Source organism: Budorcas taxicolor, chromosome 1, assembly GCF_023091745.1.
Source record: "Budorcas taxicolor isolate Tak-1 chromosome 1, Takin1.1, whole genome shotgun sequence".
Taxonomy (NCBI): Eukaryota; Metazoa; Chordata; class Mammalia; order Artiodactyla; family Bovidae; genus Budorcas; species Budorcas taxicolor.
In genome coordinates this window covers 190,964,919-190,977,626 of record NC_068910.1, presented here as the reverse complement: position 1 = coordinate 190,977,626, position 12,708 = coordinate 190,964,919, and the positions used below count along the sequence as shown (strand labels likewise).

Sequence of the window (12,708 nt, the reverse complement as noted above, 5' to 3'; positions counted from 1 at the left end):
TGTACATAAAAAGGCAGGCAGGCAATGAAAAGGAAGGAAGGATAATTTATGCCACAACATGTAATTTCTATGTGTGGAGACGGGGCACAGGCCATCTGGCCATCTGGAGGGTTGAGCAGGTTCCACTGGCCCAGGTGCTCCTTGGATAGGTGTCATTTCATCGTCCTCAGTCCTTCCCCCACCAATTCATTCTCACTTTTTATGCCTCTCAATTGTGGGCCTGGGACCTCACCAAGTCAGTGCAAGTGAAAATAGCTTCCGTCTCCCAATCTGACTTCTCCCATGCGTATTTTGGGACATTGGCTTGTCCACTTTCACTTGTCATCTTTATAATCACACCAGCCTTCATCTCCTAATCCTGGAGAACCCTACACCTCTATCATGTTTTATGGCAATTTATGAGATTTCCTTTTTTTTTTTAATACACAAAACATTTCAACAGAATCTTACGAGTTGGAGATTAAAAATGGCTATTCAATCCATCATCTCAAACTAGAAGCTCCCTATCTAAATTTTTCTTTTTAAGTGGGCCAGTTTTATTTATTTATTTTTGGCTGTGCTGTACAACTTTTGAGATTTTAGTTTCCCAACCAAAGATCACCCCCAGGCCCTTGACAGTAAGAGTACATAGCCCTAACTGCTGGGCCACCAGGGAATTACCTCGAAATCTTAAAAGTTGAGTTTACACATTTTCTCAAACCTGAGCTCTCTGAACCACTCAAACCCTCTTTCCAAATAACATGAAAATTTGGTCACAGGCTGTAAACACTATCATTTCTATTAGTCTCTTAAAAAAAAAAATCAGTAGGAAGCATTCCTTGCCAAATAAAATCAAATTACCAAATTACACATGTTTTTAATATTTAAGAAAATAGAACTACCAATCTAGCACAGTTTGAAAAGCAAGTTTTATTTTATTTTATTTGAGGTCTTCATAATTTCATATTCACATTTCATCTGAAGTATTTAAAAGAACTGTTTCCAAGAGTATTTATCTTTCCAGGCACTCAGCTAGAATCAACAATCACTGTCTTTTTATATTTTGCCACAATAATTTATATTTATTTACAAAAGTAATATGAAACTAAAATCTGTAGTATAACAATATTTTCCAGGTGTAAACTAATAAATGTATCCCATTTAAACAAGAAATTATACACAATATATAATAAAAACTTCCTTTCTCATTAAAATAAGTTAACCAGAATATTTAAATCAGCAAAGTAATTTAGTAACATAATTTAGGGGAAAAAATCCAACCCAAATCCCATTTTCCTGTGTATTTCTTTCCACTGTGTGAGGGAGAGGGGAAATGGGAAAGAAATGTTTATTATTTACAGATCTTCACTGTTTCTCCACCTTGCATTATGTCATCCAGGCCTGGGTTGGCCTCATCCAAACTGAGGATACTACTGATTACACTAATTGATACTCTTGATACATACATAGAAAATTGAAAAACCTCTCAAACTTCATGTGTCCAGAACAAAACTCAATTCCTCCCCAAACCTATTCCTAACCACAGTAAATGCTAATGGCACCAGTATTCACCTAGCTCTTACTGCAAAAAATCAAGTCATCCTTTGTTTCTCTTTCCTTCATTCAATCCATCAATAAATTCTGTTTCCAAATTGCAAAACTTACCCATTTTTTTCCCATCTCCACTGTCAGGTCACTGCCTCCTGCCTCCTAACTTATTTCTCCACTTTTGCTCTTATCTCCTTGGAGTCCAGATCCCTCTCAGCAGTCAGTATAAATCAGATCACATTACTTCCCTGCTTAAAATCCTGTTTAGAATAAAACCCAAATTCTCTACCATGACCTACAAGGCCTTTCATACTCTGACCTGTGTCTAACTCTCCCTCCTAATCTCGTATCTCTCTCTGACTTGCTCATGATCTCCAAGTCACTGTGCTTCCCTGAGTATCACAACCTGGTTCCTCACTTGGGAGCTCTGCATTCGCCATTCCCTGTGCCTAGAATCCCAAGCTCCTCAAGGAACTAGCCTGTCTTCCTTGTATTCAAACATCACCCCTTAGAGAGGCCTTTCTAAGGTAGCCACCATCCTTCCAATTATCTACAAATCGTCCTTCTTAGTTTTTTGCATACCACCTATCACAATCTAGTTATCTTACTTCTTTATTGCACCTCCTCCCCAAATATAAGCTCTTCAAGGGCAGAGACTTATCTATCTTGCTTATCATTCTCATCCATGCCTAGAACTTACCAACACTTAGCAGATATTCAAAACACTTGTTGAATAAATAGACAACTTCATAAACATCGTCAAAGCAGTACAGATATTAATTATATTGATTTTTATTATTAGTTTATTATAGTTTAAATTTGGGGAAGGAAATGGCAACCCACTCCAATACTCTTGCCTGGAAAATTCCATGGACAGAGGAGCCTTGTAGGCTACAGTCCATGGGGTCGCAAAGAGTCGGACATGACTGAGTTTAAATTAGTTTATTGTAAATAAAAGTTTTACCTATATTCCAACAGAATAATATATATATAAAGAGTATATGAGCACAAAGGAAGAGAAAAACACCACTGTGCTAAATCCTATTCCTTGAAGACAGGAATAAAGTAAACACATGTAGGCTATTGCTGCTACCTGTCAAACACCCAGGACCTTTCCTCCCCCCAGGGAACTCTCACATAGGACACTTCCCATTTGGAAGAGATGTATTTGCAAGACACCACCAGACTGTCCAAGGAAGAAAGACAAAAGGGAACAAACATATTTCAGGATCAAAACTCCAGGCGAGACCAGAAACAGGGCTTTCAAAGCAATTTCCACAACCTCTTTGCAAAGAAGTTCAGTGGATCAGAACACAAAGAAAAAACTAACAAGAATCCCTCAATGGATCCTTTACCTACCAACAAGATTTCTTCAGAAAGTGACTTGGTCTTGCAAAGGAACTCAACAAAGGAAGAGCTGTGTAAAGCATACTTCAAGTTGTACTGTCAAGTGGTAAGATGAGGATAAAACCTTATATAGTACATATCTATGTGGGAGTATGCATGTGTATTATATATATAAATCTATGTCCCCAAGGAACACTAGCAAAAATACTTACTATATTTAATCACCATAGAGAGATTAAATCACTAAAGAGACAATGAAGAAGTGAAGAAGATTAGTTTGTGGTTGAGAGCTGGCTTTTTGAACCTTAGCACGGGGGAAAAGGGAACCCAAGACTTTTTACGGCATTATAGAAAAACACCTTAATCTGGAGGAAAGGAACATGTTTAAGAACAATAACACAAGAAGAAAACCGCCTGTAGTCATTTGGGTGGTTTGGTTAGGGAGGGGATGGGATTCAATACAGAAAAGTTATATTAAAGAATAAAAGGAGAGTAATATAGAAAGCGCTAGGAAAAAAGGCCCATGAAGCAAATGCAGAAAAGCAAAGTCAAGTCAATGGTTATGGCAACAAACCTAGTCTGGCACTTCTATATGCTATCTCTACAGTTTTCTCTCTTGTGAAGAATAAAGAGAACCTTGCTTTTTTGTATTATTTGCATACTCAGGTGATGTCAATCATAACAAGTGAACAGTTCCATTTTAAGGCCTTAAACACTGCCGGATACACAGTTAAAAAGTTGTCCTGCTGCCCTTTCCCAGGATAAACATGAAGATGAAACAGTATGAGTTGGAAAAATGAATTCCCATTAGAGAGAAAAGACCATCTCACCATACAGCTCTATGTAATACAGCAGCTTCTCAGATATGATTTTACCTGTTCAAAACAGTTAAGATCTGAGAACAACAAAGGTCAGCAAGGAACTAAACCAGAGCTAGTGTCATGCAAGAAAACAAACATTTTAAAATACAGCCTCGAGGTCTTCACTTTGGAGCCCATTCACTTTTATTTTAGATGGGATTCTAACACATCTGGCCAAGTAGTTTCTCAGTGTACAACAAATCTGAGGTAGCAACTAGAAACTGGAAAAGACAGAAAGCTGTGTTGAAAGCAGATGACCTAACAGGAGAAAGGAGACTAAACATCATTGAAAAAAACATCATTGAAAAAAAGCAATTAAAAAAACTCTAGAATCAATCTAGAAAGTGTTGCTGGCAAGGTTTTATCCAAACAGCCTCTGAGATTATGTTTTATTTTAGTATAATGTGACATTAATATGATACTTAGTATAGTGACTTGGGTGAAATACTGAGTTCAAATAATGATCCTTAAGTGATAAGGTTTTAGTCCTGGAGTTTCTGATTTAGTAAGCAATTATAGTTTACTCAGCAGACCATAGGTGATTCTGCTGCACACCTAGAACTGAGAATCACTGTCCTAATAGTCTAAGGAAAGATTATACTACACTTGTATTATTTAAGAAAGGAGATGTAATGTACGACATGGTAAATTAACACGACTGTATTTTATATGTGTGTGCGTGCATAGGCACTCAGTTGTGTCCAACTCTTAGTGATCCCATGGACTGTAGCCCACCAGGTTCTTCAATCCATGGCATTTTCCAGGCAGGAGTACTGGAGTGGGGTGCCATTTCCTTCTCCAGGGGATCCTCCCGACCCAGGGGTGGAACCCTCATGTCCTGTGTCTCCTGCACTGGCAGGTGGGTTCGCCACCTGGGAAGCCCTGTATGTTATATATGAGAGTAAATCCTAAGAGTTCTTGTCACAAGAAAAATGTTTACTTATTTATTTCATATCTACATGAGATGGTTCACTAAACTTACTGTGATAACTGCTTTATGATGTACGTATTAACAAATCAAATTGCTGTGCTGTATTACCTTAAATGTATACAGGGCTGTATGTTAATTATATCTCAATAGAACTGGAAGGTTTTAAAAAAAAAAAGAAGTGAGGATTTACTATGATCTTTAAATGTGTTCAAGAAAACTTGTTTTTAAAGTTTGTATATTTTGAGGTAATCAAGAATAGTCACTTTAGCAGAACACTTCATCTCCCCAAAGGAGGGAGTGCGCTAAATAGCAGACTGCCAAGAGCCAAGCTATCCACAGAACAGTATCTTCTGAAACTACATAAACATAATACACTTATGCAATGATGAGTGAAGCAGAATACTCAATGCGGAATGAAATAACAGTTGAAATTTAATGAACTTAAAGTTACATGAAGAAAAACATCTCATTACTTAAGAGTCTGGGTACTAAACCTCTCTCTATGCAATAGAGTCTCTTGAACAAATTACTTAAAACTTTTACTCACCTTTCTGAAAAATCAGAGTCTATAAATTCTCTAGCCCGTTTTCTATCACTGAAAAGGAAAAAAAAATGAAAATGCATAAGGAACTTTACATCATGAATAATTTATTTTAACTGATCTAATTCCACACTGAATATATATCCAAACACAAAACTAAGAATTACAAAAGATATGTACATAAAATCAGAACTTAAATTTTGTCACTGGACCCAAGAAATCACAACAGTCATAGGTTTGAAATGAGCTTAACAAATCTCTAGGAAGAAATACTGCAAATTTATAAATGAGAAGGGCTTTCCTGCAGGAGACACAGGTTTGATCCCTGGGTGAAGAAGATCCCCTTGAGAAGGAAATGGCAACCCACTCCAGTATTCTTGTCTGGAGAATCCCATGGACAGAGGAGCCTGGTGGGCTACAGTACATGGAGTCACAAAGAGTCAGACACGACTTGTGTGTCTACCAATGAAACAAAAACAATAAATGAGAAGGTACAGTAAAGTTTTATTCACTCTGGGAAGACTGGTTCTTAAAAACATTAGACAATCATACTACATGCAGTATAAAGCACAGCCAGTTATTCAAAATAGCCAAACCCTGGTCATCTCCAAAGCAGGCCAGCACTACTGGCAGAGACTTGGCTTTCATTAAATTATCTTCCAAGGGTATGAAAAACTCGAACCTAACTTGCAGATGTATATGAGGATATCGTTAAGGACTGAATGAAGGTCATGGTATTGATATTATTATGGACTTAACATGATATTATGGACTTAACATGCTATTGTTAAAGATGGAACAAAGAGCCTCTTGATGAAAGTGAAAGAGGGGAGTGAAAAAGCTGGCTTAAAACTCAGCATTCAAAAAACGAAGATCATGGCATCTGGTCCCATCACTTCATGGCAAATAGATACAGAAACAACGGAAACAGTTATGGACTTTCTTTTCTTGGGCTCCAAAATCACTGCAGATGGTGACTGCAGCCATGAAATTCAAAGACACTTGCTCCTTGGGAGAAAGTTATGACCAACCTAGACAGCACAGACATTACTTTGCCGACCAAGGTCCATCTAGTTAGAGCTATGGTTTTTCCAGTAGTTATGTATGGATGTGAAAGTGGGACTATAAAGAAAGCTGAGTGCTGAAGAATTGATGCTTTTGAACTATGGTGTTGGAAAAGACTCTTTAGAGTCCCGTGGACTGCATGGAGATCAAACCAGTCAATTCTGAAGGAAATCAGTCCTGAATATTCATTGGAAGGACTGATGCTGAAGCTGAAACTCCAATACTTAGACCACCTGATGCAAAGAACTGACTCACTGGAAAAGACCCTGATGCTGGTAAAGACTGAAGGCAGGAGGAGAAGGGGACGACAGAGGATGAGATGGCTGGATGGCATCACTGACTCAATGAACATGAGTTTGAGCAAGCTTCAGGAGTTGGTGACGGACAAGGAAGCTGCAGTGTGCTGCAGTCCATGGAGTCGCAAAGAGTTAGATGTGACTGAGTGACTGAACTGAACTGAAAGGCCATGGAATTACAGGTGATTCTGTCACTTCATCTTACTTGATAATAGAAAAGACATTATGTATACATACGAAGCGATGTCTCAAGGGGTAAAGAATCTGCCTACCAATGCAGAGATGCAATGGGTAGGGAATATTCCCTGGAGAAGTAAATGGCAACCCACTCCCATATTCTTGCCTGGAGATTTCCATGGCCAGAAGAGCCTGGCAGGCTACAGTCCACAGGATCACAAAGAGCTGGACACGACTAAGCACACACACACACACACACACACACACACACACACACGCACACACAAAACTCCACACACACACACACAAAACTCTTTTGCCTCTAATGCGTGTGTGTGTAACTTAAAGCACCCTGCCAGGATTGTTATTTCATTCATTTCTTTAATATCCTTGAAGCAAGGAGATTCTTACTGAACCAAGATTTACTGTTTGCTTATTAGAACTCACAGGTGTAAGTCAATGACAGAACCACCAGTGTGGTATGCCATGCTGGAAATAATTTCTAAAGGGACAAAATAAAATTTTCAGTCACTTATTTTACTATTTCCTTTTATGGAGGGATGAGATACTAAAATGATAAGAAGGGGGAAACGGTTGAATAAGGGTAGTCTAAGGTAAAGATGGAACATGCAGAGACCTGATATTAAAAGCAGCAAATGAGTAACGAAGAAGGGACACTGATTTAACTGCCCAGCTTTCAAAAGGATCAAGATAAAACTCAATGAAAGTTTTAATATATTTTGGTCTCTTTTTTTTCCTAGTTCTTTTTCTGGTTTTACATGAAACAAAAATGCTAGTTTCAAGAAGATATTCTAAACACACACACACATATACATAACTCCTTTCTTATGTGTGTTAAAACAATATAGAATGCAGTTATTACATCTCCAAAGTGGCTAAAAGTCAAATCAAAAAAAGCAGTCTTCTTTCAGAGCTGAAGAAAGATGTTTCAGTTATTATTTTATTTTTCTGTTTAAAATGGTTGTTCCAGGGAACTCCCTGGTGGTCCAGTGGTTAAGACTCTATGCTTCCACTGCAGAGGACAGGGGTTCAATCCCTAGTCAGGGAACCAAGATCCAGAGGCTATATCCTAGATGCGCATTTTATATCCTAGACACCCATTTTATAGCTAGGACATAAAATGAAATAAACAGGTGATCTTAAAGGAAACACACTAGTTTTTAAAGCCATAAAACAAGAACAGAAGATAAGACAGTGAGCAAAAAAAGATCAGAACTTTAAAAAAAAGTTTTAAAAAATGGTAACTTGCAGTACCACTCTTACCCTGGGACCCAGCCAGTAGCTTCCGCTATGTGTGTCTGAGTAACCATTGCTGGTGCAGGGGTATATGGACTCCCAATCAGAACACTTCCTGAACTGGTTAGTCTCTGTGGTGTGCTTATAATCTGTAAAGTCAGAACAAGGAAAACTATTCTTAGTTGTTAAGCCTACAGGCAGAAAATAAGTTTATAAGGAGGAAACCTTATTATCTAAAATATACTTAATATTAATCATCTAAAATATAAGCAATACCTTTGACCCACTTGTATATTCTAAGATCTTGAAGCACAAGTATCAACACTGATACAAAGTACACTGTGGATTTCACCAAGTAAATAGCAATTGGGAAGGATTAAGCTGGTGACTGACAACATTTTAAAAATCAGAAAAATGAAAACCTTTCTTTAGAATTATGAAAACTAATTTTAGTTGAACTTGATTAACTAGAACTGGGATAACATCAGATTAGATTTTCACAGTCCAAAACATATGCAAAGACATTACACAATTTGGATTCTTATATAGATGCAGTTTTATCTGTTTCTTTTTAAGAGCATTTCCTCATATCATTAAATATTCTTCAAACACATTTTAAAGACCATAAAACATTCTTATTATTAGAGTTTTACAAATATTCAGTATTATAAATAATGCTGTGATAAACCTTTTTGTAAAATTATCTTGGCTTTAATTTCTATTTCCTATGGACAGATTCCAGAAAGGGAATGAATAGAACTAAGATTAAGGACTTTACTAAAACCCTATTTTCACACACATACACAAAAAACAGTAAATAAAATAAAGGCATGCTCCAGGGAATGGGAATATTAGTGGGGCTGGGGAGATGTTACTACATACAAATGATTAGGAAACTATTTCAATAAATTAATTCTACAGTCAAACAAAACACAACAAATACCGACAGACAGCCGGGGAATTCTGATCCTCACAATATGCCAAGGATCATTAAACAAGGCATTCAGAAATTTGCCTCATGAGAAAAAAGGAACACTAGACAAGGCGAATGCACCTCCAAGCCTTCCACATTTTCCATACCACCATACTCCTCACCTCCATCTCAATGCAGGATCCTTAAAGGCAGAGGGTGTTTGCAGGGCCTACCACAGTGCTAGGAGACACTCATAGGAAAGAATCAGTAAACATTTACTGAACTGAGACAGAAGACCCAGCTTTTAAAATGATGAAAAAAAGTAGCTTCTTTCTTCATTGATATGCTAGAAAGGATTATATAAAATCCAGTAAGAAAATACCATATGAAGGGTGTAGTTCTCACCAATCACTGCATCATACATTCTGTTCTCTATTATGCTGACCTGGAGGAGTGCTTGAGAAATACAGTCTGAGTATTTGATCAGTCCCTGGTCTACTGTATTCCTAGAATAGGAGTCTCCACAAAGCAATTCTAAGTATTCCAACTTATCCTGCAACAGACTGCATTACTCGTGCAGTCTGAAAAAAACTACGGAGTTTTTTTCTTTAGGACTCTACAGGCTCAGTTCTACCTAATTTTAAGGGCTTTGTAGGAAAAAACAAAAAGAACAACAAAGGAGGAAGGGAAATAGGACACAGGGAAAAGCTGGTTATCTTTACTGAGAATGACTTTGGACTAAGTTGTTGCATTCCAGTTCATTTTTCCTTCCTCAGTATCAGGCTGTTAGCTGCTGTTCTTTCCTGATCTGAGAGTGATCAGCAACGCTCTGTTCCTTCCTCTTAGCAAGCCTTTAACAAACATTTCACCAACGAAGACTGGAAGGATGCTACACTTGTACTGGATCCATATATTAGAAGTTCTTGTGAGATGTAGTGAGTTCTTAAACCAGAACAGTGACAGTGAGCCTTCAACAAAACCACATGGAAGTCAACAAAACTCGACTAACCAATGAACAGGAAAATTAGTTCATACAGGTGATAAGTCACACATGCTTTATAACACTGAACCTTAATTCTGAAGCCCCAAATTAAAATAATATTCAGTTGATCTGATACGGGAAATGAACATTTATACTTAGCCTATGAAAGTCATATAGCAACTGAACCTCAGTCTGAAAATTTTCTACCTTCAACCAAGATATCTTATGTACTACTGCCACCTACAGTAAGAAATGCCGAGAGCATGTATATTCTGAAAAGAAAAAAATCTATAACTATAAACTATAAGGAATCTATTTAAATACAAAGTGCTATATTTAAGGGTTTATTTCACAATATTTTCATTGTCATTGTAAGAGATATGCAGTTTTTAACCATGTTAAAATAAAGCATGAGATAATCTTATATAAATATATGTGTGTGTGTACATATATATAAAACCAGGCACCTTTAAGAAAACAGTAAGAATCCCAAGCCACAGTTACTTCTAGTTTCTATAAACACAGAAAATAACTTTTTTTTTTTGAGAACTTTTGAAATTTCTCTCTACCATGAACATCCAGTTTCCAAAGAGATATGTAAAAATTTTAAGAGCAAGTATGAGGCAAACAGGTGAGGATTTACTTAAGAATTTTTTAACAAAATTGTTTTAAAAATCATGGATAACAGACTGAAAATTAGGGAAAACCATGCAAAAGAGACAAACAAGAAGAGAGAGAAATGGTTCTTACTGGGGTTCTACAATATATTAGGAAATCAAATTATAATAAACTAGGAAATTAAAAAGAAAACTCTGATTCCTGCCTGGGGACCCAGAACTACAAAAAGTACCTGAGAATCAGGGAGACTGGTCTTGGGCTGGCTCTTAAGGAGAGCCCCAAACCTCCACTCCTGACAGATTCTGAAGTCTGCAGTAATTGAGTATGTCATATACACGAGTACATATCACTGTCAAAACTGAAGTGTGTAAAGGCTTATATGAACTTTTAGTTCAAACTGACAGTGGGAAGGAAAATCAGGTTTCCCAAAGAGGAATTCAAATTTGACCCTTAGCAGCATCACTGAAATATCAAGAGGAAACAGTCTTTCAAAACAGAGGAGTACTCTAAGGGGCAAATCCATGAAAGGTCACATATGCTTATTTAATTCTGATGTTTATAGAATCACCTTTCAAAATACCGGCTTTCAAGTCAGATGTGTCATCTCATTTGCACCCACTGCAGTGGCTGGTGAGGGCCGAATGCTTAGCAAATGTTTGAAAATATACCCTGAACTACTCAGAATTGTGGCTCCTCACCTGAGCTAAAGTTTGTATGAGCTTGGGGCTAGATGACATTCTTCACATAGTTACAGAACTGGGCAACATCTTTAGCTTGGATTCTCCAGATGATTAACAGTCCTCAAGAGATCAAGAAAAATGTCATGTCCAGTACGTCCTAAGATCTCAAAGACCTTCCGAAGCCATCGAGTACGTTAAAAGAGATTTTTATCTAAGTAATTGTGCATTTAGCGTAGCCTACAGTACCATATATTATGAACAAAATTTATGCTTATGGCTCTAGAGATAAGAAGATATAAGCACTGACAAGGAAGAGTTATTGTTCAAATGTTTACGTATTTTTGCTAATGGTGGGTGAGGCCATTTAAATTAGGTATCGTTTTTATTAACACATTAGCTGCATGTGACTGTTTATAAATAAGGCTGTCTTAAAAGCACTATCTACTTTAAGCTCTAGCATAATTAACAGAATACCTTCAGAGAAATGGTTAAATATTTCCATTTAAATTCACTATTTCTACTGCTAAAGATTAAGATTAATTGGTGAGTTGTTTCTTCCTAAATGTCCTTTCATCAAAGAGTTTTTCAAATTAGTAACTCCAGATACAGATTAACTGTTGGGTCATAATCAGTTTGTATGAAAGTATATACTTTAGTGCAGTAAAGGTTATTTTAAAAGAAAAAGGAGAGGAACCTAAGACATGACAGATTTCAAATCAATTGGCTCAAACAACTGAAAACAAGAGAAGCCTTGCAGAGGGGCAAAAAACTTAATATAACACATTCAGAATCCAGATTCAAAAATACATGAAAATTAAACATTGACAAACACAGTGTCTTTTTCTTAAGACTAACCAGTTACATTTAGCTAAAAATAAAACTTTAAAAATTAAGTGACTGAGATAAAGTATTCACAGGAGTATTTCACCAAGCATCTTCAGTACAACTATCCTTTAAATCAGGATAAACTAAGCAAAGTTTCAAATCCTAAAATATGATGATTTTCTTACCATTTGGGGTCCAACATTCACATTTATTGGTCCTAAGGTTTTTGGTAAAATCTTTGTTGGTGAGTTGGTGCTGGACACGGGAAATGCAACAAATGAAACGTTACCTGAAATGATATTAGAGCACTGGGTTAATGTTCTGCAATGTCAAGGTCACCTTCTATCAGCCTATACATCTGTCCTTTATTGTTGTTTAGTTGCTAAGTCGTTTCTCACTCTTTTGTTACCCCATGGACTGGAGCCCACCAGGCCGCGTATCGATGGGATTTTTCAGGCAATTGCCTGAAAATGGATTGCCTGGAATGGATTGTCACTTCCTTCTCCAAGGGATCTTCTCAACCCAGGGACTGGACCCGTGTCTCCTGCACTGGCAGGCGGATTCTTTACCACTGAGCCAGCTGAGAAGCCCATATTTGTGCTTAAGTAATTTATCAAGTTATGAACAAGAAGGCATAGAGAAAAGTCACACTATTGCTCTGTTGTAGTGAGGATAATTAGCAAAATAAA

General features: G+C 37.1%; 1 protein-coding gene across 7 annotated transcripts in view; it reads right to left on the bottom strand.

The window, feature by feature from the left end:
• TFDP2 (transcription factor Dp-2) overlaps positions 1-12,708 on the bottom strand; it is a 208,473-nt gene that overhangs the window by 39,031 nt on the left and 156,734 nt on the right. For 6 of the 7 annotated variants that reach the window (XM_052649237.1, XM_052649259.1, XM_052649252.1 and 3 more), the window contains 3 exons: positions 12,205-12,308; positions 8,029-8,150; positions 5,213-5,260 (listed from right to left, as the gene is read on the bottom strand). In XM_052649237.1, coding sequence (XP_052505197.1) covers positions 5,213-5,260; positions 8,029-8,150; positions 12,205-12,308 — 274 coding nt within the window. Of the gene's footprint in view, positions 1-5,212; positions 5,261-8,028; positions 8,151-9,096; positions 9,155-12,204; positions 12,309-12,708 lie in introns of all 7 variants that reach the window. The other variant, XM_052649268.1, reaches the window with a different exon arrangement.